Source organism: Hyla sarda, chromosome 5 (genome assembly GCF_029499605.1).
Source record: "Hyla sarda isolate aHylSar1 chromosome 5, aHylSar1.hap1, whole genome shotgun sequence".
NCBI classification, from domain to species: domain Eukaryota; kingdom Metazoa; phylum Chordata; class Amphibia; order Anura; family Hylidae; genus Hyla; species Hyla sarda.
In genome coordinates, this window is record NC_079193.1 from 27,786,871 (window position 1) to 27,812,606 (window position 25,736).

A 25,736-nucleotide genomic window follows, 5' to 3' on the forward strand; every position below is an offset into this window, starting at 1 on the left:
AAGGTCTGGAATCACAGGCAAGGAACACACAAGGAACGCTTTCACTGGCACTAGGGCAACAAGATCCGGCGAGGGAGTGAAGGGGAAGTGAGGTGATATAGGGAAGTGCACAGGTGTAAACACTAATTGGAACCACTGCACCAATCAGCGGTGCAGTGGCCCTTTAAATCGCAAAGACCCGGCGCGCGCGCGCCCTAGGGAGCGGGGCCGCGCGCGCCGGGACAGAACTGACGGGGAGCGAGTCAGGTACGGGAGCCGGGGTGCGCATCGCGAGCGGGCGCTACCCGCATCGCGGATCGCATCCCGGCCGGAGGTGGTAACGCAGCGCCCCGGGTCCGTGGAACCGACCGGGGCGCTGCAGTGAGGGAAGTGTAGCGAGCGCTCCGGGGAGGAGCGGGGACCCGGAGCGCTCGGCGTAACAGTACCCCCCCCCTTGGGTCTCCCCCTCTTCTTGGGGCCTGAGAACCTGAGGATCAGACTTTTGTCCAGGATATTGTCCTCAGGTTCCCAGGACCTCTCTTCTGGACCACAACCCTCCCAATCCACTAAAAAAAAAGTTTTTCCTCTGACCTTCTTAGAGGCCAAGATCTCTTTGACAGAGAAGATGTCCGAGGAGCCGGAAACAGGAGTGGGAGGAACAGATCTAGGAGAAAAACGGTTGAGGATGAGAGGTTTAAGAAGAGAGACGTGAAAGGCATTAGGGATACGAAGAGAAGGAGGAAGAAGAAGTTTGTAAGAGACAGGATTAATTTGACACAAAACTTTAAAAGGACCAAGATAGCGTGGTCCCAACTTATAGCTCGGGACACGGAAACGGACATATTTAGCGGAGAGCCATACCTTGTCTCCAGGGGAAAAAATGGGAGGAGCTCTTCTTTTCTTATCTGCGAATCTCTTCATGCGAGAAGAAGCCTGTAAGAGAGAATTTTGGGTCTCTTTCCATATGGTGGAAAGATCACGAGAAATTTCATCCACAGCGGGCAGACCAGAGGGCAAGGGGGTAGGGAGGGGGGGAAGAGGGTGACGGCCGTACACCACGAAAAACGGAGATTTGGAGGAAGATTCAGAGATTCTGAAATTATACGAGAATTCGGCCCAAGGTAGAAGATCTGCCCAGTCATCCTGGCGGGAGGAAACAAAATGTCGTAAATAGTCACCCAAGATCTGGTTAATTCTCTCTACTTGTCCATTGGATTGAGGATGGTATGCAGAAGAAAAATTTAATTTAATCTTGAGTTGTTTACAGAGAGCCCTCCAGAATTTAGACACAAATTGGACGCCTCTATCCGAGACGATCTGTGTAGGCAACCCGTGAAGACGAAAAATGTGTACAAAAAATTGTTTAGCCAGCTGAGGCGCTGAAGGAAGACCAGGAAGAGGGATAAAATGTGCCATTTTGGAGAATCGATCAACGACCACCCAAATAACAGTGTTGCCATGGGATGGGGGTAAGTCAGTAATAAAATCCATACCAATCAGAGACCAAGGTTGTTCGGGGACAGGTAGAGGATGAAGAAAACCAGCGGGCTTCTGGCGAGGAGTCTTATCCCGGGCACAGATAGTGCAGGCTCGCACAAAGTCCACCACATCAGTCTCTAGAGTCGGCCACCAATAGAAGCGAGAGATGAGTTGCACAGATTTCTTAATGCCCGCATGACCTGCGAGATGGGAGGAGTGACCCCATTTGAGGATCCCAAGGCGTTGGCGTGGAGAAACAAAGGTCTTTCCTGGAGGAGTTTGCCTGATGGAGGCTGGAGAAGTGGAAATCAGGCAGTCAGGAGGAATGATGTGTTGAGGAGAGAGTTCAATTTCAGAGGCATCTGAGGAACGAGAGAGAGCATCGGCCCTAATGTTCTTATCAGCAGGCCGAAAGTGAATTTCAAAATTAAATCGGGCAAAGAACAGAGACCACCTGGCCTGACGAGGATTCAGCCGTTGGGCAGACTGGAGGTAGGAGAGGTTTTTGTGATCGGTGTAAATAATAACTGGAAATCTTGATCCCTCCAGCAGATGCCTCCATTCCTCAAGTGCTAATTTAATGGCTAGAAGCTCTCGATCCCCGATGGAGTAGTTCCTCTCCGCCGGAGAGAAGGTCCTGGAAAAAAAACCACAAGTAACAGCATGCCCGGAAGAGTTTTTTTGTAGAAGGACAGCTCCAGCTCCCACTGAGGAGGCATCAACCTCCAATAGGAAGGGTTTAGATGGATCAGGTCTGGAGAGCACGGGAGCCGAAGAAAAGGCAGACTTGAGTCGTTTAAAGGCGTCTTCCGCTTGAGGAGGCCAAGACTTGGGATCGGCATTTTTTTTTGTTAAAGCCACAATAGGAGCCACAATGGTAGAAAAATGTGGAATAAATTGCCTGTAATAATTGGCGAACCCCAAAAAACGTTGGATGGCACGGAGTCCGGAGGGGCGTGGCCAATCTAAGACGGCAGAGAGTTTATCTGGGTCCATTTGTAGTCCCTGGCCAGAGACCAAGTATCCTAGAAAAGGAAGAGATTGGCATTCAAACAGACATTTCTCTATTTTGGCATAGAGTTGATTATCACGAAGTCTCTGAAGAACCATACGGACATGCTGGCGGTGTTCTTCAAGATTGGCAGAAAAAATCAGGATATCGTCCAGATATACAACAACACAGGAGTATAGGAGATCACGAAAAATTTCATTAACAAAGTCTTGGAAGACGGCAGGGGCGTTGCATAGACCAAAGGGCATGACCAGATACTCAAAGTGTCCATCTCTGGTGTTAAATGCCGTTTTCCATTCATCCCCCTCTCTGATGCGGATGAGATTATAAGCACCTCTTAAGTCCAGTTTGGTAAAAATATGGGCACCTTGGAGACGATCAAAGAGTTCAGAGATGAGGGGTAGGGGGTAGCGGTTCTTAACCGTGATTTTATTAAGACCGCGGTAGTCAATGCAAGGACGTAGAGAGCCATCTTTTTTGGACACAAAGAAAAATCCGGCTCCGGCAGGAGAGGAGGATTTACGGATAAAGCCCTTTTTTAAATTTTCTTGGACGTATTCAGACATGGCAAGAGTCTCTGGGACGGACAGAGGATAGATTCTGCCCCGGGGTGGAGTAGTGCCCGGGAGGAGGTCAATGGGACAATCATAAGGCCTGTGAGGAGGTAGAGTCTCAGCTTGTTTTTTGCAAAAAACGTCCGCAAAGTCCATATAGGCCTTAGGGAGACCGGTTACATGAGGAAGCACAGGGACACGGCAGGGTTTACTGGGAACCGGTTTTAAGCAGTCCTTGGAACAAGAGGGCCCCCAACTCTTGATCTCCCCAGTGGACCAATCCAGGATTGGGGAATGGAGTTGAAGCCAGGGAAGTCCAAGAAGGATTTCAGAAGTGCAATTGGGGAGGACCAACAGTTCAATCCTCTCGTGATGAGATCCGATGCACATTAGAAGGGGCTCCGTGCGGAAACGTATAGTACAGTCCAATCTTTCATTGTTTACACAATTGATGTAGAGGGGTCTGGCGAGACTGGTCACCGGGATGTTGAACCTGTTGACGAGAGAGGCCAAGATAAAATTTCCTGCAGATCCAGAGTCCAAGAAGGCCACAGCAGAGAAGGAGAAGGCAGAGGCAGACATCCGCACAGGCACAGTAAGACGTGGAGAAGCAGAGTAGACATCAAGGACTGTCTCACCTTTGTGCGGAGTCAGCGGACGTCTTTCCAGGCGGGGAGGACGGATAGGACAATCCTTCAGGAAGTGTTCGGTACTAGCACAGTACAGGCAGAGATTCTCCATGCGGCGTCGTGTCCTCTCTTGGGGTGTCAGGCGAGACCGGTCGACCTGCATAGCCTCCACGGCGGGAGGCACAGGAACAGGTTGCAGGGGACCAGAGGAGAGAGGAGCCGGGGAGAAGAAACGCCTCGTGCGAACAGAGTCCATATCCTGGCGGAGCTCCTGACGCCGTTCGGAAAAACGCATGTCAATGCGAGTGGCAAGATGGATGAGTTCATGTAGGTTAGCAGGGACTTCTCGTGCGGCCAGAACATCTTTAATGTTGCTGGATAGGCCTTTTTTAAAGGTCGCGCAGAGTGCCTCATTATTCCAGGATAATTCTGAAGCAAGGGTACGGAACTGTACGGCATACTCGCCAACGGAAGAATTACCCTGGACCAGGTTCAACAGGGCAGTCTCAGCAGAAGAGGCTCGGGCAGGTTCCTCAAAGACACTTCGAATTTCCGAGAAGAAGGAGTGTACAGAGGCAGTGACGGGGTCATTGCGGTCCCAGAGCGGTGTGGCCCAAGCCAGGGCTTTTCCAGACAGCAGGCTGACTACGAAAGCCACCTTAGACCTTTCAGTGGGGAACTGGTCCGACATCATCTCCAAGTGTAATGAACATTGGGAAAGAAAGCCACGGCAAAACTTAGAGTCCCCATCAAATTTATCCGGCAAGGATAGTCGTATTCCAGAAGCGGCCACTCGCTGCGGAGGAGGTACAGGAGCTGGCGGAGGAGATGATTGCTGGAGCTGTGGTAGTAACTGTTGTAGCATAACAGTCAGTTGAGACAGCTGTTGGCCTTGTTGCGCAATCTGTTGTGACTGCTGGGCGACCACCGTGGTGAGGTCAGCGACAACTGGCAGAGGAACTTCAGCGGGATCCATGGCCGGATCTACTGTCACGATGCCGGCTGGCAGGTGGTGGATCCTCTGTGCCAGAGAGGGATTGGCGTGGACCGTGCTAGAGGATCGGTTCTAAGTCACTACTGGTTTTCACCAGAGCCCGCCGCAAAGCGGGATGGTCTTGCTGCGGCGGTAGTGACCAGGTCGTATCCCCTAGCAACGGCTCAACCTCTCTGGCTGCTGAAGATAGGCGCGGTACAAGGGAGTAGACAGAAGCAAGGTCGGACGTAGCAGAAGGTCGGGGCAGGCAGCAAGGATCGTAGTCAGGGGCAACGGCAGAAGGTCTGGAATCACAGGCAAGGAACACACAAGGAACGCTTTCACTGGCACTAGGGCAACAAGATCCGGCGAGGGAGTGAAGGGGAAGTGAGGTGATATAGGGAAGTGCACAGGTGTAAACACTAATTGGAACCACTGCACCAATCAGCGGTGCAGTGGCCCTTTAAATCGCAAAGACCCGGCGCGCGCGCGCCCTAGGGAGCGGGGCCGCGCGCGCCGGGACAGAACTGACGGGGAGCGAGTCAGGTACGGGAGCCGGGGTGCGCATCGCGAGCGGGCGCTACCCGCATCGCGGATCGCATCCCGGCCGGAGGTGGTAACGCAGCGCCCCGGGTCCGTGGAACCGACCGGGGCGCTGCAGTGAGGGAAGTGTAGCGAGCGCTCCGGGGAGGAGCGGGGACCCGGAGCGCTCGGCGTAACAATTACTTCTATTAAAAAATCTTAATCCTTTCAGTACTTATGAGCTGCTGAAGTTAAGGTTGTTCTTTTCTGTCTAAGTGCTCTCTGATGACACGTGTCTCGGGAAACGCCCAGTTTAGAAGCAAATCCCCATAGCAAACCTCTTCTAAACTGGGCGTTTCCCGAGACATGTGTCATCAGAGAGCACTTAGACAGAAAAGAACAACCTTAATTTCAGAAGCTCATAAGTACTGAAAGGATTAAGATTTTTTTTAATAGAAGTAATTTACAGATCTGTTTAACTTTCTGGAGCCAGTTGATATGTATATATATATATATATATATATATATATATATGTATATATATATATATAAGTTTTCTCCTGTATAACCCCTTTAACATGTTCTTTCTTTACGCGAAACAATTTCAGCGGCGGAATTGTCCGCTGCTGAAATTCCACAGTGTGAACGGATCTTGCGTAAGACCCGATCACACTGAGGCTAATGTTCACTGTGCGGAATTCCATTTGCGGAATTCTTCAATTCCTCAGTAGGAACACAACCGTATTAATTCTGGTTGTATTCAGAGCACAGAATGGATTCATTCGAGGTGGAAATTCCTTAGATGTTCCGATAATTGCATTGTATTTACTCTTATTTGGTGACCCATTGGTGTAGCTAGGCCATGGGTGGACCAGTCCCAAATCCCCTTCATCTTTTCAGTAGCGTTGCCACCTTTATTGCAAAAATGTTTTTAAATATCTGTCATGCTAATTTGCATAATTCATTATAAATGTGTGACATCACACGATACACATATGCGGGGGGAAATTTTGTCCTATTCTGACCCCTATAACCTTTTTTGTTTCTCTTTATATTGGCCTGTATGAGGACTCATTTTTTGTGCCCCGATCTGTAGTTTTTGACAGGACCATTTTTGTTTTGATATGACTTAATGATCGCTTTTTTTAAATTAATTTCGGGAGTTGCTGTTAGTTACTAACTACAACTCCCAGCATGCCCTGATACAGCCTGTGGCTCCACAGCTGCCCCAAAGGAAAACTACAACTCCCAACAAGTTGGACTATATAGTAGTATATAGTATAGGTCAGTGTTTTCCAACCAGGGGTGCCTCCAGCTGTTGCAAAACTACAACTCCCAGCATATTGGACTACGTAGTAGTATATAGTATAGTTCAATGTTTTCCAACCAGGGGAGCCTCCAGCTGTTGCAAAACTACAACTCCCAGCATGTTGGACTTCATAGTAGTATATAGTATAGGTCACTGTTTTCATACCAGGGGAGCCTCCAGCTGTTGCAAAACTACAACTCCCATCATGTTAGACTACATAGTAATATATAGTATAAGTCAGTGTTTCCCAACCAGAGGTGCCTCCAGCTGTTGCAAAACTACAACTCTCAGCATGTTGGACTTCATACTAGTATATAGTATAGGTCAAGGTTTTCCAACCAGGGACTCCTCCAGCTGTTGCAAAACTACAACTCCCAGCATGTTGGACTACGTAGTAATATATAGTATAGGTCAATGTTTTCCAACCAGGGGAGCCTCCAGCTGTTGCAAAACTACAACTCCCAGCATGCCCGAACAGCCGTTGGCTGTCCGGGCATGCTGGGAATTGTAGTTTTGCAACAACTGGAAGCGCTCTGGTTGGGAAACACTGGTATAGTATAAGGTGCAACAATTGGGGAGTTGGAGGATTGGTTGGATAATTACCGGCCATTGCATTGCCAGTACAGTATTTTTAATATAAAAATACCGGCAGGGTGGCCCAAATACCGGCTGTGCCTGTAAAATACTGGGCAGGTTGCAACCCTACTCTCCAGCTATTGTACAACTACCTTTGTCTGTCAGGGCACGATGAGAGTTGTTGTTTCCCAACAGCTGGAGAGCCTTCAACTATGAAGACATGGCAAGAGTGGTAACAAACAGAAGCCAGACAGTTGTGGGGGTGCTCGGTCTCTCCCCAAAAGTCAAGGGCAGCAACTTGAGACTATCTTCAGATGGTAAAAAAAAAAAAAAGTGTAATTCTTTATTTCAAAGAGATAAAATCAACACCTCTGGAGTCAGCAGGCATGCTGTGGTGAAATACAATACACACTATGATGCAGGAAAAGAACCGACGCATTTCAAGATACTAGAGCTCTTACTCATGGCAACTGAGCATGACGGAAGTTGTAGTTTTGCAACAGCTGGGAAACATTGCGCCCAATTGTGTTTTCTAGCAGTTCTGATGATCATGTCAGCCCTTTAGAAGGACTCTTAATAGTGAAATCCAGCGTCATCAGCTTGGAGAATGCTAGCTGTAAGTATGGGATACGATACTTGGTCTATCCACCAACAGCCTCCTTTCGCTACACCTTAGTTTACATACCTATGGTGAAACCATGTTATTTATTGACCACACCTATGGGACCCTATTGCCTATACCTAAGGGACAAGCAAGCTATGACTAAGGACTTGCGAAATGCACAGGAGTTTTAAGGCCTATTACCATGTTTGTACCTGCTTCTGAAGACATAAAGTCAAATTTGGAAGATTTTTTAATGGGCTTTGCTGACACACTGGACAATTCTGTTACTATGGATTGGGCTTTGGCACAAAAATAGGTCCTGCACTAGAAAAGGCCATCTGAAGGAGACTTTGTAGCCAATCACCTCCCATTATTATTTCCCATGATCATATCGGACCAATGTAAGGCCTCTAAGCATTGAGAGCTCCCACCATCTACTTGTCTCATAGAGTGAACACATTTCTAGCTACTAGAGCTCTTACTCATGGTATCTGACGGAAGTTGTAATTTTGTAGCAGGGGGTGAGCCACAGGTTGGGATACATTGTTCTAAAGAGTGGTCAATAGTGTTTTCTAGCAGTTCTCATGATCCTGTCAGCCCATTGGAAGGACTCTCAGCAGTAAAATCCATGCCATCAGCTTGGTTAATGCTAACCATAAGCATGGGAGTCTTTCCACCAATAGCTGGCTTTCTTTACTCTTCCATTATCATGCCCACTTTGTCAAACCATTTTGTTTAGATGGAGTTGATTGGGACCCTAGGTTTTGGAACTAAATTGGTCCTAAAGGACCAGCAGAAGACAACCCTATCTGCAGGTGACAAGAACCAATGACTTGTGTTGGGTTGAGGTTGGGTTGAGGTTGGGTTGATTTTCAAATGCCAAATTAGACCTTGTTGATGTCCACTTGGTCAAGTCATGTTGTTTACATCCAAGTGATTGGGACCCTACTGAACCTTCATCATGGCTTAGGCTTTGGCACAAAATTAGTCCTAGAGGTCCAGCAGAAGACAACCCTATCTATAGGTAGCTGGAGCCAGCGACTATCCATTACTTTTACTTATGGGTTGATTCCCAAATGCCAAATAAGACCTTATTGATGTTGATGTCCACTTGGTCAAGTCATGTTGTATAGATGGAGGTGATTGGGATCCTACTTACCCATATCATGACTTAGGCACCAAATTGGTCTTAATGGAGGTGATTGGGACCCTACTGAACCTACTTCATGACCTGGGCTTTGATACTAAATTAGTCTTAATGGAGGTGATTGGGACCCTACTGAATCTACATCATGGCTTAAAGAGTACCTCTCATGATCTTGTTAAATTGTATAATCCTCCCAGTTCACTGCCCCCATCATGATAACAACCCCCCCCCCCCCGCCTTTATTTTTATAATTTTTTTTAGTTTTTTACCTTGATATGGCTCTGTATTTCCTGCTCAGTCTCAGTCAGATTCACAGACTGGGAAGGGGCGTTCCCCAGCAGGTGTGACATCATCTGAAGCCATACAGGGGAGAACTTCCTCCCTCACTCTGCTACACACAGCCCAGAGCGGTTCAGGGTGAGATTAGCCCTGATTGGCTAAGGCTGAATACAACCCCCTCACCATTTCCTGATTTTGGACTTCTGTCAGGTCAGCAGGAGTCCATAGTCTGTGCAAGAGATGGGGGGAAATGTGCTCTGGACAAGTAGGGAGACACCTAGTGGCATTTCTTTTAAACACAAATAAAACATAGAAAACATATTTTTTGGTAAACAAAGTACATTTGAAAGATTTTTTTATTTACCATAAGGAGTGCAATAGCAAAAATTTGTTTTAATGAGAGTGCCCATTTAAGGTTCAGCACGAAATTGGTCCTAAATGTCTAGCAGAACACAACCCTATCTGCAGATGACTGGAGCCAGGTGGAGCCCTATCTGCAGGTGACTTTCCATAACTATTGGCATGACAATGTCGAGAACCAAATCACAAAGGGGTGGAGTCTATACAAACTTGGACATGGGGCTTGAATGTCCCCATTTTGGGGACCTAGATGGTGGCAAGCATGGCCCAGCATGGATAAGACTGAAATGCAGATACAGTGACCCCTCGACCTACGATGGCCCCGACATACGATCATTTCCCCATACGATGGCCTCTCAGAGGTCATCACATTTTGAAGGCAGCATCAACATACGATGCTTTTGTATGTCGGGGCCATCGCATAAACGGCTATCCGGCAGCGCAGACTGCTTCAGCTGCCACCGGATAGCCGTTTACGGTGCCTCATGTGGTCCGCTGACGATCACTTACCTGTCCTCGGGGCTCCGGCGCGTCCTCTTCGGGATCCCGTGCATCGTTGGCGCTTTCTATCGACGTCATCACGTCGCTGCGCACGCCGTCCCGTCATCCAATAGGACCGGCGTGCGTAGCGATGTGATGGCGGCGCCGGAGAGCGTGGATGCCGGGGAAGCAGAGGCCTTGCCAGAGCGGCGGGGACACCCCGGGGACGCGGCGACAGCGATGAAAGGCGACATCCCGGGCAGTGGTGACGAGCGGTGACGGTCCGGAGCGGCGGGGACAGGTGAGTACAACTTTCTCTAACAGTGGTCTACAACCTGCGGACCTCCACATGTTGCAAAACTACAACACCCAGCATGCCCGGACAGCCGTTGGCTGTCCGGGCATGCTGGGTGTTGTAGTTTTGCGACATCTGGAGGTCCGCAGGTTGTAGACCACTGTCCTATACTTTACATTGCACGGATCCCTCAACATGCGATGGTTTCAACAAACGATGGTCCGTTTGGAACGGATTACCATCGTATGTTGAGGGACCACTGTACAAGATTCTAGAGTCACTCCTGTGACACTGTCAAAATCTGCCAACAAAAATCTCATCCCATCTGAGTTTAATGGGAACGCACAACTCCTCAAGACATAATAGAGACCTAAAATCCATATGGCCACTAGATAGGATAAACCCGATAGCAACGAAAGACAGGTCCTATGATTTTAAATCAACATGTCCAATAAAAAGAGTTTATAGAATTCCTGATACCCTCAGGAGGAAGATTTATACAGGGAGGTGAGTTTGTAATGGTAGCGAGTGTCACATCTCCTAATAATGTGGAATATGGTTGATGCTGCAATGCAGAAAAAAGACAAAAATGACCATATAAATCAGATTTAATAAACTGGTGCCATTGATTGATACTATATTCTCTTATATGATCCCAGGAACTGTATAAAGTCATAGGGGGAATTGACACCCCTTCCTGTTACCCCATAGACTAGTGTTTCCCAACCAATGTGCCTCCAGCTGTTGCAAAACTACAACTCCCAGTATGCCCGGCTGCCCGGGCATACTGGGAGTTGAAGTTTTGCAGACGCTGGAGGCACACTGGTTTGGAAACAGTGCCATAGACAGTATCCCTTGGGATCACATCCTAGGGCTCAGTACAGAACACTATACATTTTGAGAGATGATAAGAAAAAAAAAATTGTATAATTGTCAGAAATTGTAAATATAGACAGATTTTAGGTGACAGTGATGCTATTTTACAATCCAGTGCTTTTTGAATGGGTTGACCAGGATTTTAAAAAAACATAGCTACTTTCTACCAGAAACAGCGCCACTCTTGTCCTCAGGTTGTATGTGGTATTACAACTTAGTTCCATTGAAGTAATGGTGCAGAGGGTACCAGGGTAATGGTGTGGAGGGTAACAGGGTACAGGCTAACAGTGCAGAGGGTAACAGGGTATAGGCTAACAGTGCAGAGGGTAACAGGGTATAGGCTAACAGTGCAGAAGGTAATAGGGTATAGGCTAACAGTGCAGAGGGTAACAGGGTACAGGCTAACAGTGCAGAGGGTAACAGGGTATAGGCTAACAGTGCAGAAGGTAATAGGGTATAGGCTAACAGTGCAGAGGGTAACAGGGTATAGGCTAACAGTGCAGAGGGTAATAGGGTATAGGCTAACAGTGCAGAGGGTAACAGGGTATAGGCTAACAGTGCAGAGGGTAACAGGGTATAGGCTAGCAGTGCAGAGGGTAACAGGGTATAGGCTAACAGTGCAGAGGGTAATAGGGTATAGGCTAACAGTGCAGGGGGTAACAGGGTATAGGCTAACAGTGAAGAGGGTAATAGGGTATAGGCTAACAGTGCAGAGGGTAATAGGGTATAGGCTAACAGTGCAGAGGGTAACAGGGTATAGGCTAACAGTGCAGAGGGTAATAGGGTATAGGCTAACAGTGCAGAGGGTAGCAGGGTATAGGCTAACAGTGCAGAGGGTAACAGGGTATAGGCTAACAGTGCAGAGGGTAACAGGGTATAGGCTAACAGTGCAGAGGGTAGCAGGGTATAGGCTAACAGTGCAGAGGGTAGCAGGGCATATGGGTACAGGGTACAGAGTAACAGAGCAACAGTGTACAGGGTATTGTAGCAGGGTAACATGGTACAGAATAACAATGTACAGGGTATTATGTAACAGTGTACAAGGCACAATGTACATTATAACAGGGTAACAGTTTACAGAATAACAGTATACAGGGTAGCAGAGTGACTGTGTACAGGGTTACAGTGCAGAGGGTAACAGTGTACAGGATAACAATGGTGTACATGGTAGAGTATAACAGGGTAGAGGGCAACAGGGTACAGAGAAACATGGTACAGTGAACAGGGTAACAGGGTACAGAGTATAGGGTAACAGTGTACAGGGTAACGGTATAGGGCAGTGGTCTTCAACCTGTGGACCTCCAGATGTTGCAAAACTACAACTCCCAGCATGCCCGGACAGCCAACGGGTACAGTGTATAGGGTAACACGGTATAGGGTACAGAGTAACAAGTTACAGTTTATGACAATGGGTTATCTAAACTGGACAGCCCCTTTAATAATAATAATAATAATAATAATAATAATTGATTATTATCATAATTGTTATTACTGGTGTTATTATTATTATTATTATTATCATCATTGTTATTACTGGTGTTATTATTATTATTATCATTGTTATTACTGGTATTATTATTATTATTATTATTATTATTATTATCATCCTCATTGTTATTACTGGTGTTTTTATTATTATCATTGTTATTACTGGTGTTATTATTATTATTATTATTATTATTATTATCATCATTTTTATTACTGGTGTTGTTATTATTATCATCATTGTTATTACTGGTGTTGTTATTATTATTATTCATAGTATTATTATTATTATTATCATCATCATCATCATTGTTATTACTGGTGTTGTTGTTATTATTATTATTACTATTATGATTGTTATTACTGGTGTTATTATTATTATCATCATTGTTATTACTGGTGTTGTTAGTATTATTATTCATAGTATTATTATTATTATCATCATCATTGTTATTACTGGTGTTGTTGTTATTATTATTATTATTACTATTATGATTGTTATTACTGGTGTTATTATTATTATTATTATTATCATTGTTATTACTGGTGTTATTATTATTATTCATAGTATTATTATTATTCTTTGTCTATACATTATTAATCACATGGTACATTGTAGCAGGGTACACTGCAGCATGTTACCATAATCCTTCTCTTTTTCCTAAGCATTGATCCCAGCTTCTTATTCTTTTATATGCTATTTAGGGCCGGATTGATCAATGCACTGGCCAGCTGGGATGCTGCTGTTGCTGTTTCTGCCTTCCTGCTTAATACTGAGCAAGGGCTGGAGCTGGCAGGTAGCAGAAGAAGGCAGAGACAGAAAGAGAGAAGAAGAGGTGGGGGTGGAGGATGGAGCCAGTCGCAAAGCCCCAGCATAGCGACACAGAGACACAGAGTAGATGGAAGGAGGCAGACACACTGAAAGTTACCACAGCAAATGAAGTGGCATTCTATGGGCACAGGATTGGCATGCTGCACCTCCTCCTCTAGTCTTGGATGTGCATAATAACACCCAAACCCCTATCCTTGCTGCTGCTCCCAATACTACACCAGGACTGAATGATGCTGCTGGAGGCTGGAGGCTGGGGCTCTGTGCAGATTTGGAGAGAATGAAAGGATTGCATTGAAATTCCACAAGATAGTGCTTGCATGTGTTGTCTAGATCCTGGATGGACTGGGTGCTTGCAGCAGGACACTTGAGCCCTGGATAAACTGGATGTGCTGGGACCACATTGCATGCAAGGGAGGAAGAGCAGCAGCAGCAGCATCTCATGGGTGACAGCTGAAGCCTGATCTGTCACTTAGATCTTTTTTGGATTGTGCCACTAGGATTGTGTGCTGCCCCCAGGGGTGGGTTGGGGTGGTGGGGGGGTGGGGGGGTTGGGGGTAGTGCAAAGCCTCTCGCATCATCCTCATCATCATCAACATCATCACCACCATCCAACACAGGGTTTCCCTATCTGCTTCTTCCTCTGCCCATGGCTGACTCCCTTCAGTCAATAATCTGAGCGCCGGATGAAAAGGGCTCCTCCATGCACTTCTAGCTTAAAACCTGGCACCCATATGCCCTATAGACCAACCTATGGGAGACTGTGGAACGTATGGCGTGCTACTACCTTGTCATCAGCTCCACGCATCTCAGCAATGGGCACTTTCGTAGTATTAAAGGAGTTTTCAGGGGGCCTCTCCATAAGACTGGGACCGCCTTACCGGTAAACGCCAACCGTTTTCCAATTTTTTTAAATTTACAATGTTGCTGTGCTGTGTTGCTTATGTTGCGATTGTTTATTTATTTATTTTTAGTTATTTATTTTATTTATTTAATTAAATGTATTTCTTTATTTTATTTTTTATTTATGTATTTATTTATTTTCATAATCAATTATTTAATTAATTTATTATGTATTTCTTTATTTATTTTTTTCCATTATTTATTTATTTATTATTTATTTATTTTATTTATTAATTTATTTATTTAATTAAATGTATTTCTTTATTTTATTTTTTATTTATGTATTCATTTATTTTCATAATTAATTAATTAATTAATTTATTATTTATTTATTTATTTATTTATTTTTTTCCATTATTTTTTTATTTTTTTATTGTTAGTTTATTTATTTATTTAATGCATTTATTTATTTATTACATTTTTTACTCGTGTATTTATTTATTTATTATCATAATTAATTCATTCATTTATTTATTATGTATTTCTTTATTTATTTTTTTCGATAATTTATTTTTTATTTATTTATTGTTATTTTATTTATTTATATCGAAAAGTTGCCGTGAGTTATGGAAGCCGGCAGATTAGCATGGAGTGTGGGCAGCACTTAAATTCTTCTACATCAATCCCAACCTTTTGCTACCTGGAGATTCCATGTTGCTTGAACTTGAGCCAAGAAGAACGCACGGTCTTCTCAAAGGGACCTGTATATATATATATATATATATATATATATATATATAGTTATATGTATAATGTATATACCCCTTGGCCAAACCTGGGCAGCGCTCAGTCATCAATAGGCATTGGTGTTGCTGCCGTATTGATCCGCATTGAAACTTGCCAGGAAGGTACCTGGATAGACCATTATTAATAGATTCCAGGTATGTACTCTGTAGGACTTTAAATGCGCTACCATGGCGGCTGAGTAGATTTAACTGGAGCATGTGTCCAATAAGAACCAAAAAGGCGAAAATAACTTTTGCCCTATATGATATCCTATGGTGGGCACAAGTCATAATATCTAATCTGAAACGCACAATGGCCTATGGCATTGTGCATCCAAACCATGGACCTCAAGCTGTTGCAAAACTACAACTCCCAGCATGCCCGGACAGCCAACGGCTGTCCGGGCATGCTGGGAGTTGCAGTTTTGCAACAGCTTGAGGTCCATGGTTTGGAGACCACTGGCTTAGGGGGCATCTATAACCCATTGTTGCTGTTGTTTTGCTGTTATGTTCCGTTGGGCAGGAAGAGGTTAATCATTGTTTCAATAGTTATGGAATGTTCGAAATACAAGTGTATCAAGTTGATTCGAGGCAACGACAACAGCTTGGACCATTCAGTAGTACGCCACAATTTTTGGGCACCGTTGGTCACATGACCCTAGCAAAGGCACGAGGTAAAAGATCGGCCATGCGGCGTTGAACTTTTTTTTTTTTCTTCTTCTGTTGGCGCCGTCATTTTTCACGCATTTCCTACATTTTCTCCAATCCAGAAAAAAAAGTTGTCATTTGTCCGGGCATGCTGGGAGTTGTGGTTTTACAACAGCTGGAGGTCTACAGTTTGGAGACCACTAGCTTTCGGGGCATCTATAACTCATTGTTGCTGTTGTTTTGCTGTTGTTATGTTTCAATTGGCAGGAAAGGGGTTAATCATTCTATCAATATTATGGATTTTTTTTTTAAATATAAACGTATCAAGTTGACTGTAGGCAATAGAAATTCTATGTATCCCAAACTGCTTGAACAGTTTCGTACGCCGTTGTTTTTTTGGGCACCATTGGTCACCCGACCCTGGTAGAGGCACGAGGTAAAAGATCGAACAGTTGTCATTTGTCCGGGCATGCTGGGAGTTGTAGTTCTGCAACAGCCGGAAGCCCACAGTTTGGAGACCGATGGCTTACTGGGCATCTATAACCCATTGTTGCTGTTGTTTTGCTATAATGTTCTGTTTGTCAGGAAAGGGTTAATCAGTGTTTCAATATTTATGGAATGTTCGAAATACAAATGTAACAAGTTTATTCGAGGCAACGAAAACAGCTTGGACCATTCAGTAGTACGCCACCATTCTTGGGCACCGTTGGTCACATGACCCTAGCAAAGGCACGAGGTAAAAGATCGGCCATGCGGCATTGAACTTTTTTTATTTTATTTATTATTTTTTTTGTCGCCGTCACATTTCACGCATTTCCTACATACCAATCCAGGGGGAAAAAAAGTTGTAATTTGTCCGGGCATGCTGGGAGTTGTAGTTCTGCAACAGCCGGAAAGCCCACAGTTTGGAGCCCGATAGCTTACGGGGCATCTATAACCCATTGTTGCTGTTGTTTTGCTTGTTGTTTTATGTTCCGTTTGTCAGGAAGGGGTTAATCATTGTATCAATATTTATGGAATGTTTCCTAAATACAAATGTATCAAGTTGATTGTAGGCAACGGAAACTCAATGGATTATTCCAAACTGCTTGAAGCTTAAAGGGGTATTCCAGGAAAAACTTGCTCCAGAAAGTTAAACAGATTTGTAAATTGCTTCTATTAAAAAATCTTAATCCTTTCAGTACTTATGAGCTTCTGAAGTTAAGGTTGTTGTTTTCTGTCTAAATCCTCTCTGATGACCCCTGTCTCGGGAAGCGCCCAGTTTAGAAGAGGTTTGCTATGGGGATTTGCTTCTAAACTGGGCGGTTCCCGAGACAGGTGTCATCAGAGAGGATTTAAACAGAAAAGAACAACCTTAACTTCAGAAGCTCATAAGTACTGAAAGGATTAAGATTTTCTAATAGAAGTCATTTACAAATCTGTTTAACTTTCTGGCGCCAGTTGATATATATAAAAAAGTTTTTTCCTGGAATACCCCTTTTTGGGCCCCGTCGGTCACATGACCCTGGTAGCGGCAGGAGGTAAAGGATCGGCCATGTGGTGTTGCGCTTTCTTTATTTGTTTTTTTGTTGTAATTTGTACATAAACCTATTGATACATACGGGGGGGGGAGGGGGGGGGGTAGATGTTGAATTTGATGACTGTAGTTTGTATACAGTTTATCATTCGCTATTACGACACTGTTTATTTGTATACGTAATGACTTTTTCGCTTCGGTCTACCCCCTCAGCCGGCCGTATTAAGCGTGCGGTTTATTTGCATGTGGTTTTTCGCTTGTAATGTGACCACTTAGAACTAATTGTACTGGCGTTGGCACATTCCAAGTGGCAATCTTAAAGCCACTTCTCCTTTACCGCAAGTCCCCCTTAAAGCTACTTTACTACGCAAGATACACATTAGGCGCGATCTGCTATATAAACACTACATGCCAATGAGTCACAGCCTGTTTCATGCGCCAGTCTGGAGTTCTCTGTACTTTTTTTTATTTTTTTAAAGCTATCTCTGTCAAATATAGCAGAGCTGAGTATGTTGTCCAACATCACAATGGCCCGGTTGTGGTTTCAGATACGACCTGTACAGTGGTCCCTCAAGTTACAATATTAATTGGTTCCAGGACGACCATTGTATGTTGAAACCATCGTATGTTGAGACCAGAACTCTATGGAAACCTGGTAATTGGTTCTGAAGCCACCAAAATGTCATCCAAAAATAGGAAAAAGTGAGGATTAAAGAAATATAAGTAGAAAACTAAAATAGATAAAGCAAATCCTTACATATTAAAGTAATAAAGATCTGCTGGGAGCTGTAAATCACTGTCTATGTCAGTGTTTCCCAACCAGGGTGCCTGCAGCTGTTGCAAAACTACAACTCCAAGCATGCCCGGACAGCCGTTGGCTGTCCGGGCATGCTGGGAGTTGTAGTTTTGCACCCTGGTTGGGAAACAATGGTTTATGTAGAGGACAGGAGCTTCTTCAGGGTCCTATACAACAGTATTTCCCAACCAGTGTGCCTCCAGCTGTTGCAAAACTACAACTCCCAGTGTGCCCGGACAGCCTTTGGCTGTCCGGGCATGCTGGGAATTGTAGTTTTGCAACAGCTGGAGGCACACTGGTTGGGAAACACTGCTATACAGTACACCCAGTGTCCCAAATGGAGCCACCCTTACTTGGTGTCCAAAAAGAGCAGTTAAAGGGGTACTCAGGTGAAAAACTTTTATTTATTTATTTATTTTTTAATCAACTGGTGCCAGAAAGTTAAACAGATTTGTAAATCACTTCTATTAAAAAATCTTAATCCTTCCTGTACTTATTAGCTGCTGAATACTACAGTGGAAATTATTTTCCGTTTGAAACACAGAGTTGTCTGCTGACATCATGACCACAGTGCTCTCTGCTGACATCTCTGTCCATTTTGGGAACTGTCAAGAGTAAAAGGAAATCCCCATAGCAAACATATGCTGTTCTGTGCAGTTCCTAAAATGGACAGAGATGTCAGCAGAGAGCACTGTGCTTGTGATGTCAGCAGAGAGCACTGTGCTTGTGATGTCAGCAGAGAGCTCTGTGTTTCAAAAAGAAAATAATTTCCGCTGTAGTATTCAGCAGCTAATAAGTACAGGAACGATTAAGATTTTTTAATAGAAGTAATTTACAAATCTTTTTAACTTTCTGGCACCAGTTGATTTAAAAAAAAAAAGTTTTTCACTGGAGTACCCCTTTAACCCTGGCACAGGTAAGGAGTAGTACAGAACATGTAATACCTCCCTGTACAGTAGGGGACGCTACCAGACAGCCAGTCAGTGCAGGCACTTCAGTAATAGAGGTGTTTTACCAGTGAATGCCCATTCTGATCTGTCAGTTCCTCCAGTTGTGACAGGTATCACAGATCTGGACTGTCTGTACATTGTATGTTGAGTCTGGTTTCAAGTTACAATGGTCCAGAAAAGACCATTGTATGTTGAAACTATTGTATGTTGAGGCCATTGTAAGTTGAGGGATCACTGTACTATCCAAAGTTAGCAGAGCTGAGTTTGTTGTTTGACATCACAATGGTCTGTTTGCATTTTTACATGGCACCTGTACCGTCAAGTTCTACCACCATCAGATGAAGCAGAGCTGAGTTTGTCGTTCAGTTTAACAATAGTTTTTTTTATTTATTTTTTATGGTTTTACCAAGGACCTGCACTTTTTAAGAGATACTACATTAAAGCTGAGTTTGTTGCCCAACATAACAATGGTCTCTTTTTCAAGGTACTTTTCAAGGTTACCTCTGTCAGATGTAGCAGAGCTGAATATGTGTTCCATCATCACAATGGTCCAGTTGTGGTTTTACCAAGGACCTGTACTGTTAAGAAACTACATGGGACTGCAGGGAAGGTTGCTGAATAATCACAATGCCAAAACGATGCATAATCACAATGCCAAAACAATACAACCTTAATCAGTAACAAATACAGCTCTGCTACATCTAGCTTCTATAGACGGTTGGCAGAGCCGAGTTTGTTGTTTGACGTTACAATGATCTATTTCTTTTGTTTTACATAGAACCTGTACTTCCAACTTCTACATCCGTCAGATGTAGCAAAGCTGAGTTTGTCTGTGGTTTAACCATGGACCTGCACTTTGCTATCTCAGTCAGATGTAGACGTGCTGAGTTTGCCATTTCACATTACAATGGTCTGTACCCATACACTCAGCACCTAGCACCCATACACTCAGCACCTAGCACCCATACACTCAGCACCTAGCACCCATACACTCAGCACCTAGCACCCATACACTCAGCACCTAGCACCCATACACTCAGCACCCATACACCCATACACTCAGCACCCATACACCCATACACTCAGCACCTAGCACCCATACACTCAGCACCTAGCACCCATACACTCAGCACCTAGCACCCATACACTCAGCACCCATACACCCATACACTCAGCACCCATACACCCATACACTCAGCACCTAGCACCCATACACTCAGCACCTAGCACCCATACACTCAGCACCTAGCACCCATACACTCAGCACCCATACACCCATACACTCAGCACCCATACACCCATACACTCAGCACCTAGCACCCATACACTCAGCACCTAGCACCCATACACTCAGCACCTAGCACCCATACACTCAGCACCCATACACTCAGCACCCATACACTCAGCACCTAGTACCCATACACTCAGCACCTAGCACCCATACACTCAGCACCCATACACCCATACACTCAGCACCCATACACCCATACACTCAGCACCTAGCACCCATACACTCAGCACCCATACACCCATACACTCAGCACCCATACACCCATACACTCAGCACCTAGCACCCATACACTCAGCACCCATACACCCATACACTCAGCACCCATACACTCAGCACCTAGCACCCATACACTCAGCACCTAGCACCCATACACTCATGCACTCATACACTCAACACCTAGCACCCATACACTCAGCACCTAGCACCCATACACTATGCACCCATACACCCATACACTCAGCACCCATACACCCATACACTCAGCACCCAGCACCCATACACTCAGCACTCAGCACCCATACACTCATGCACTCATACACTCAACACCTAGCACCCATACACTCAGCACCCATACACCCATACACTCAGCACCCATACACTCAGCACCCATACACTCATGCACTCAGCACCTAGCACCAATACACTCATGCACCCAGCATCCATACACCCATGCTCCCATACACTCAGGACCTAGCACCCATGCACTCAGCATCCATACACTCAGCAACTAGCACCCATACACTCATGCACCCATACACTCAGCACCCATACACTCAGCACCCATACACCCATACACTCAGCACCCATACACTCATGCACTCAGCACCTAGCACCAATACACTCATGCACCCAGCATCCATACACCCATGCTCCCATACATTCAGCACCCATACACTCAGCACCCATACATCCATGCAACTCAGCACCTATACACTCATCATGCACCATACACACATGCACCCAGCATGTATACTTTTTAAAAGCTACCTCATCAAATGTAGCAGAGCTGAGTTTGTTGCCCAACATAACAATGGTCTGTTTGTGGTTTCAACTACAATCTGTACTTTCCAATGTTACCTTCGTCAGATGTTGCAGAGCTGAGTTTGTTTTTCAACATCACAACGCTCTGTTTGTGGTTTAACATACAATCTGTACTTTCCAAAATGACCTCTGTCAGATGTAGCAGAGCTGTGTTTGTCATTTGACATCACAATGGTCTGATTGTGGTTTTACCAAGGACCTGTAATCTTAAAGAACTACATGTAGCAGAGTTGACACCCCAGTGGTTCATTTGTGGATTGTCAGAGGACCAATCCTTTTAAAAACTACTTCGATCACGTTAGCAGCACTGAGTTTGTCATTCAACAACACAATGGTTTTACATAGGACAGCAAGGAAAGTTGCTGAATAATCAAAAAAATTACAAATACAGCTCTGCTACACCTGACTTTTAAAGAATAGATAATTTAGGGATGTGCTGGAATGTTAGGGGAGCAGCAGCCTAGGAAGGGACATGCTTCATTTACTGATATAAATGCACATGGCACGGCGTCGTCTATGTATTCCCCCACGTCCTTACAGACGGCAATGTGGACATAAGAGAATAAACACAGGCTGGGTATTGGGGGTGGATCTGAATAGATATTATATGAGCTGTAAAATTGTTACAGTGTTTACCAAACAGTGTGCCTGAAGCTGTTGCAAAACTACAACTCCCAGCATGCCCAGACAGCTGGGAGTTGTAGTTTTGCAACAGCTGGAGGCACACTTTTTGGAAAAACCCTGCCTTATTACAATTGCAAAGCCCTGATCCACCTCAATTCTGCAGAAACAGAATGGTGCATTTTGGTGCACCCATACACCCAGCACCCATATACCCATGCACCCAGCCTCCATGCACTCAGCACCCAGCACCCATACACTCATGCAACCAGCACCCATACACTCATGCACCCAGCCTCCATGCAGTCAGCACCCATACACTCATGCACCCATACACCCAGCACCCATACACCTATGCACCCAACACCCATGCACCCAACACCCATACACCCATGCACCCAGCACCCATACACTCAGCACCCATACACTCATGCACCCATACACCCATACTCCCAGCACCCATACACCCATGCTCCCGTATACCCATGCACCCAGCCTCCATGCAGTCAGCACCCATACACCCATGCACTCAGCACCCATACACTCATGCACCCATACACCCATACTCCCAGCACCCATACACCCATGCTCCCGTATACCCATGCACCCAGCCTCCATGCAGTCAGCACCCATACACTCATGCACCCAGCACCCATACACCCAGCACCCATACACCTATGCACCCAGCACCCATGCATCCAACACCCATACACCCAGCACCCATACACCCATGCACTCAGCAGCCATACACCCATACTCCCAGCACCCATACATCCATGCTCCCATACACTCAGGACCTAGCACCCATACACTCAGCACCCGTACATCCATCTCAGCACCCATACACTCAGCACCTAGCACCCATACACTCATGCACCCATACACTCAGCACCTAGCAAATATACACTCAGCACCCATACAGTTATGTACCCATACACCCATGCACTCATCACCCATGCACCCATGCACTCAGCACCCATACACCCATGCACCCAGCACCTAGCACCCATACACCCATGCACTCATCACCCATACACTCAGAACCTAGCACCCATACACCCATGCACTCATCACCCATACACTCAGAACCTAGCACCCATACACTCATGCACCCATGCACTCAGCACCCATACACTAATACACTCAGCACCCATAAACTCATGCACCCATGCAGCCAGCACCATGCACCCATGCCCTAAGCATTCATGCATCCACACACCCATGCATTGTGCCTCTAGCTGTTGCAAAACTGGGTGCACCCATGCACTCAGCACGTATGTCTTATCCCAGAGTACCTTATTGCAGCAGCCAGGCAGAGCTGATCTTCAAATACACAACGCATTGCAAACTGTGTTAGCTCAGCTTAATGCGCGGCTACTAGAAGGGAAGTGATGCAATGGAAAGCAAAGCCGTCACTTTAAATATTAAGGGAACAAGACAATTCCTAATGCAAAATTATGAACAGTTAAGAACGGCGCGCGCTTCCATTTTTGCACAACTACAACCCCTAGCGTGCTGCATACAGATGGTGCTGTTAATAGAGACCTGTATCTGTCTGTGGGGTCATAAGAGTGGCAAGGAATAGAGCAGTGTTTCCCAACCAGGGTGCCTCCAGCTGTTGCAAAACTACAACTCCCAGCATGCCTTGACAACCAAAGGCTATCCGGGCATGCTGGGAGTTGTAGTGTTGCAATAGCAGGGGACATGGCTAAGGCAGTGCTCTCCAAACTGTGGTCCTCTAGATGTTGCAAAACTACAACTCCCAGCATGCCCGGACAGCCAACGGCTGTCCGGGCATGATGGGAGTTGTAGTTTTGCAGCAGCCTGTTAAAGTTAATTGTAGGATTTTAGTAACCAACCCAATACCTTTGTGGCCATCACATGACCTGCATGATCTGTATCCACTGGAAAGGCTGTCCGGACATGCTGGGAGTTGTAGTTTCGCAACAGCTGGAGGCACCCTGTTTGGGAAACACTGATGTAATGAAAGATTTATTTGCTGGAAGCGGAATATCCCTATCAATGTGAACTGGAAAGGGTTAAAGCCAAACTGTTTACTGAGGAGTATCCATAGAATATGTCATTAATCAGGGAAACGATACGTCTGAGGATACAATTCCAATCAATTCATAATTACTGTATTCATGAAGTCACCGACCGGAAAGTGAAGGCGCTCACCGCCGGCGTCCCTGGGAATATCCCCCGAAAAATAGGCGATTATTACATCCCCCTCCGCCATGGTAAAAATGTACAATTTGTGTAATCAATATACACGCAGGCCGTGCGGGTGACACTGTGGACGGGCGACATTGTGGCGACAAAGATTTCCTGTTTTGTTAAAGGTTAATAAATTGCGAATAAGGGGAAAGAATGGAAATATTTAACCCTGTCAGGTCTGCGCGCTCCGGAATATCAGAATTGTTAGTGAATAAAGACCAGAGCAATGTGTATAGACTGATGGACCGTGGTAATAGAAGTCATTGATAGAAAGTACAGAACAGTATTTTCTTCATTCTACAAAACTTATTACAGAGATGTGGGGCAAAAATTATCTATCTATCTATCTATCTATCTCATATCTATCTATCTCATATCTATCTATCTATCTCATATCTATCTATCTATCTCATATCTATCTATCTATCTCATATCTATCTATCTCATATCTATTTATCTATCTCATATCTATCTATCTCATATCTATCTATCTCATATCTATCTATCTCATATCTATCTATATCATATCTATCTATCTCATATCTATCTATCTATCTATCTCATATCTCTCTATCTCATATCTATCTATCTATCTATATCATATCTATCTCATATCATATCTATCTCATATCTATCTATCTATCTCATATCTATCTATCTCATATCTATCTCATATCTATCTATCTATCTCATATCTATCTATCTATCTATCTATCTATCTATCTATCTAACAGTAATCCAAGGGAAGCAGCACCCCAACAAAATATTATAGTGGTGCACGCAGAACCGGACCCCGGTCAATGGTCCATATGTAGATAAAAAATTAGTAGAAATCCGCAGCATACACATCTATCATACATACACACAAACACACACATCTATCATACATATACTCACATCCCCCCTCTTCCTCAGTTTCCTCATCACCGCATACCCCTCATCCCATCCTCGTTCTCCTCCCCCACTCCATCATTGGCCTTCTCATCCCCCCCAATGCCACCTCCCCCCAAAATCCCATCCTCGGTCTCCTTATCACCCCATATACCCCCTCCACCGCCACCCCACAGACCCCCTTCCAAAACCCCCCCTCTGGTCCTCCTCATCATCATTACAATCCCCCCGACCACCACATCACCACATTATCATTACAAGCACCACATCACGAACATCACCCCCCCCCCCCCCATATCTATCTATCATATCTATCTCATATCTATCTATCTATCTATCTATCTCATATCTATCTATCTCATATCTATCTATATATCTCATATCTATGTATCTCATATATATATATATATATATATATATATATATATATCTATCTTATATCTATCTATGTCATATCTATCAATCTCATATCTATCTCATATCTATTTATATCTATCTATATCTATCTATCTCATATCTATCTCATATCTATCTATATATCTATCTATCTCATATCTATCTATCTCATATCTAATTATCTCTCTCATATCTATCTATCTATCTATCAATATCATATCTATCTATCTCATATCTATCTATCTCATATCTATCTATCTCATATCTAATTATCTATCTATCTCATATCTATCATCTATCTCATATCTATCTATCTATCTTATATCTATCTATCTATCTCATATCTATCTATC

General features: G+C 44.7%; 1 protein-coding gene across 1 annotated transcript in view; it reads left to right on the forward strand.

Moving 5' to 3' along the window:
- The first annotated feature begins 13,941 nt into the window (after positions 1 to 13,941).
- The window catches only part of ZNF804B (zinc finger protein 804B), a 367,431-nt gene continuing 355,636 nt past the window's right edge, over positions 13,942 to 25,736 (forward strand). The window contains exon 1 of the mRNA XM_056519086.1: positions 13,942 to 14,271. Within this exon, the coding sequence (XP_056375061.1) occupies positions 14,161 to 14,271 (111 nt within the window). The 5' untranslated portion in view covers positions 13,942 to 14,160. The remainder of the gene's footprint in view (positions 14,272 to 25,736) is intronic.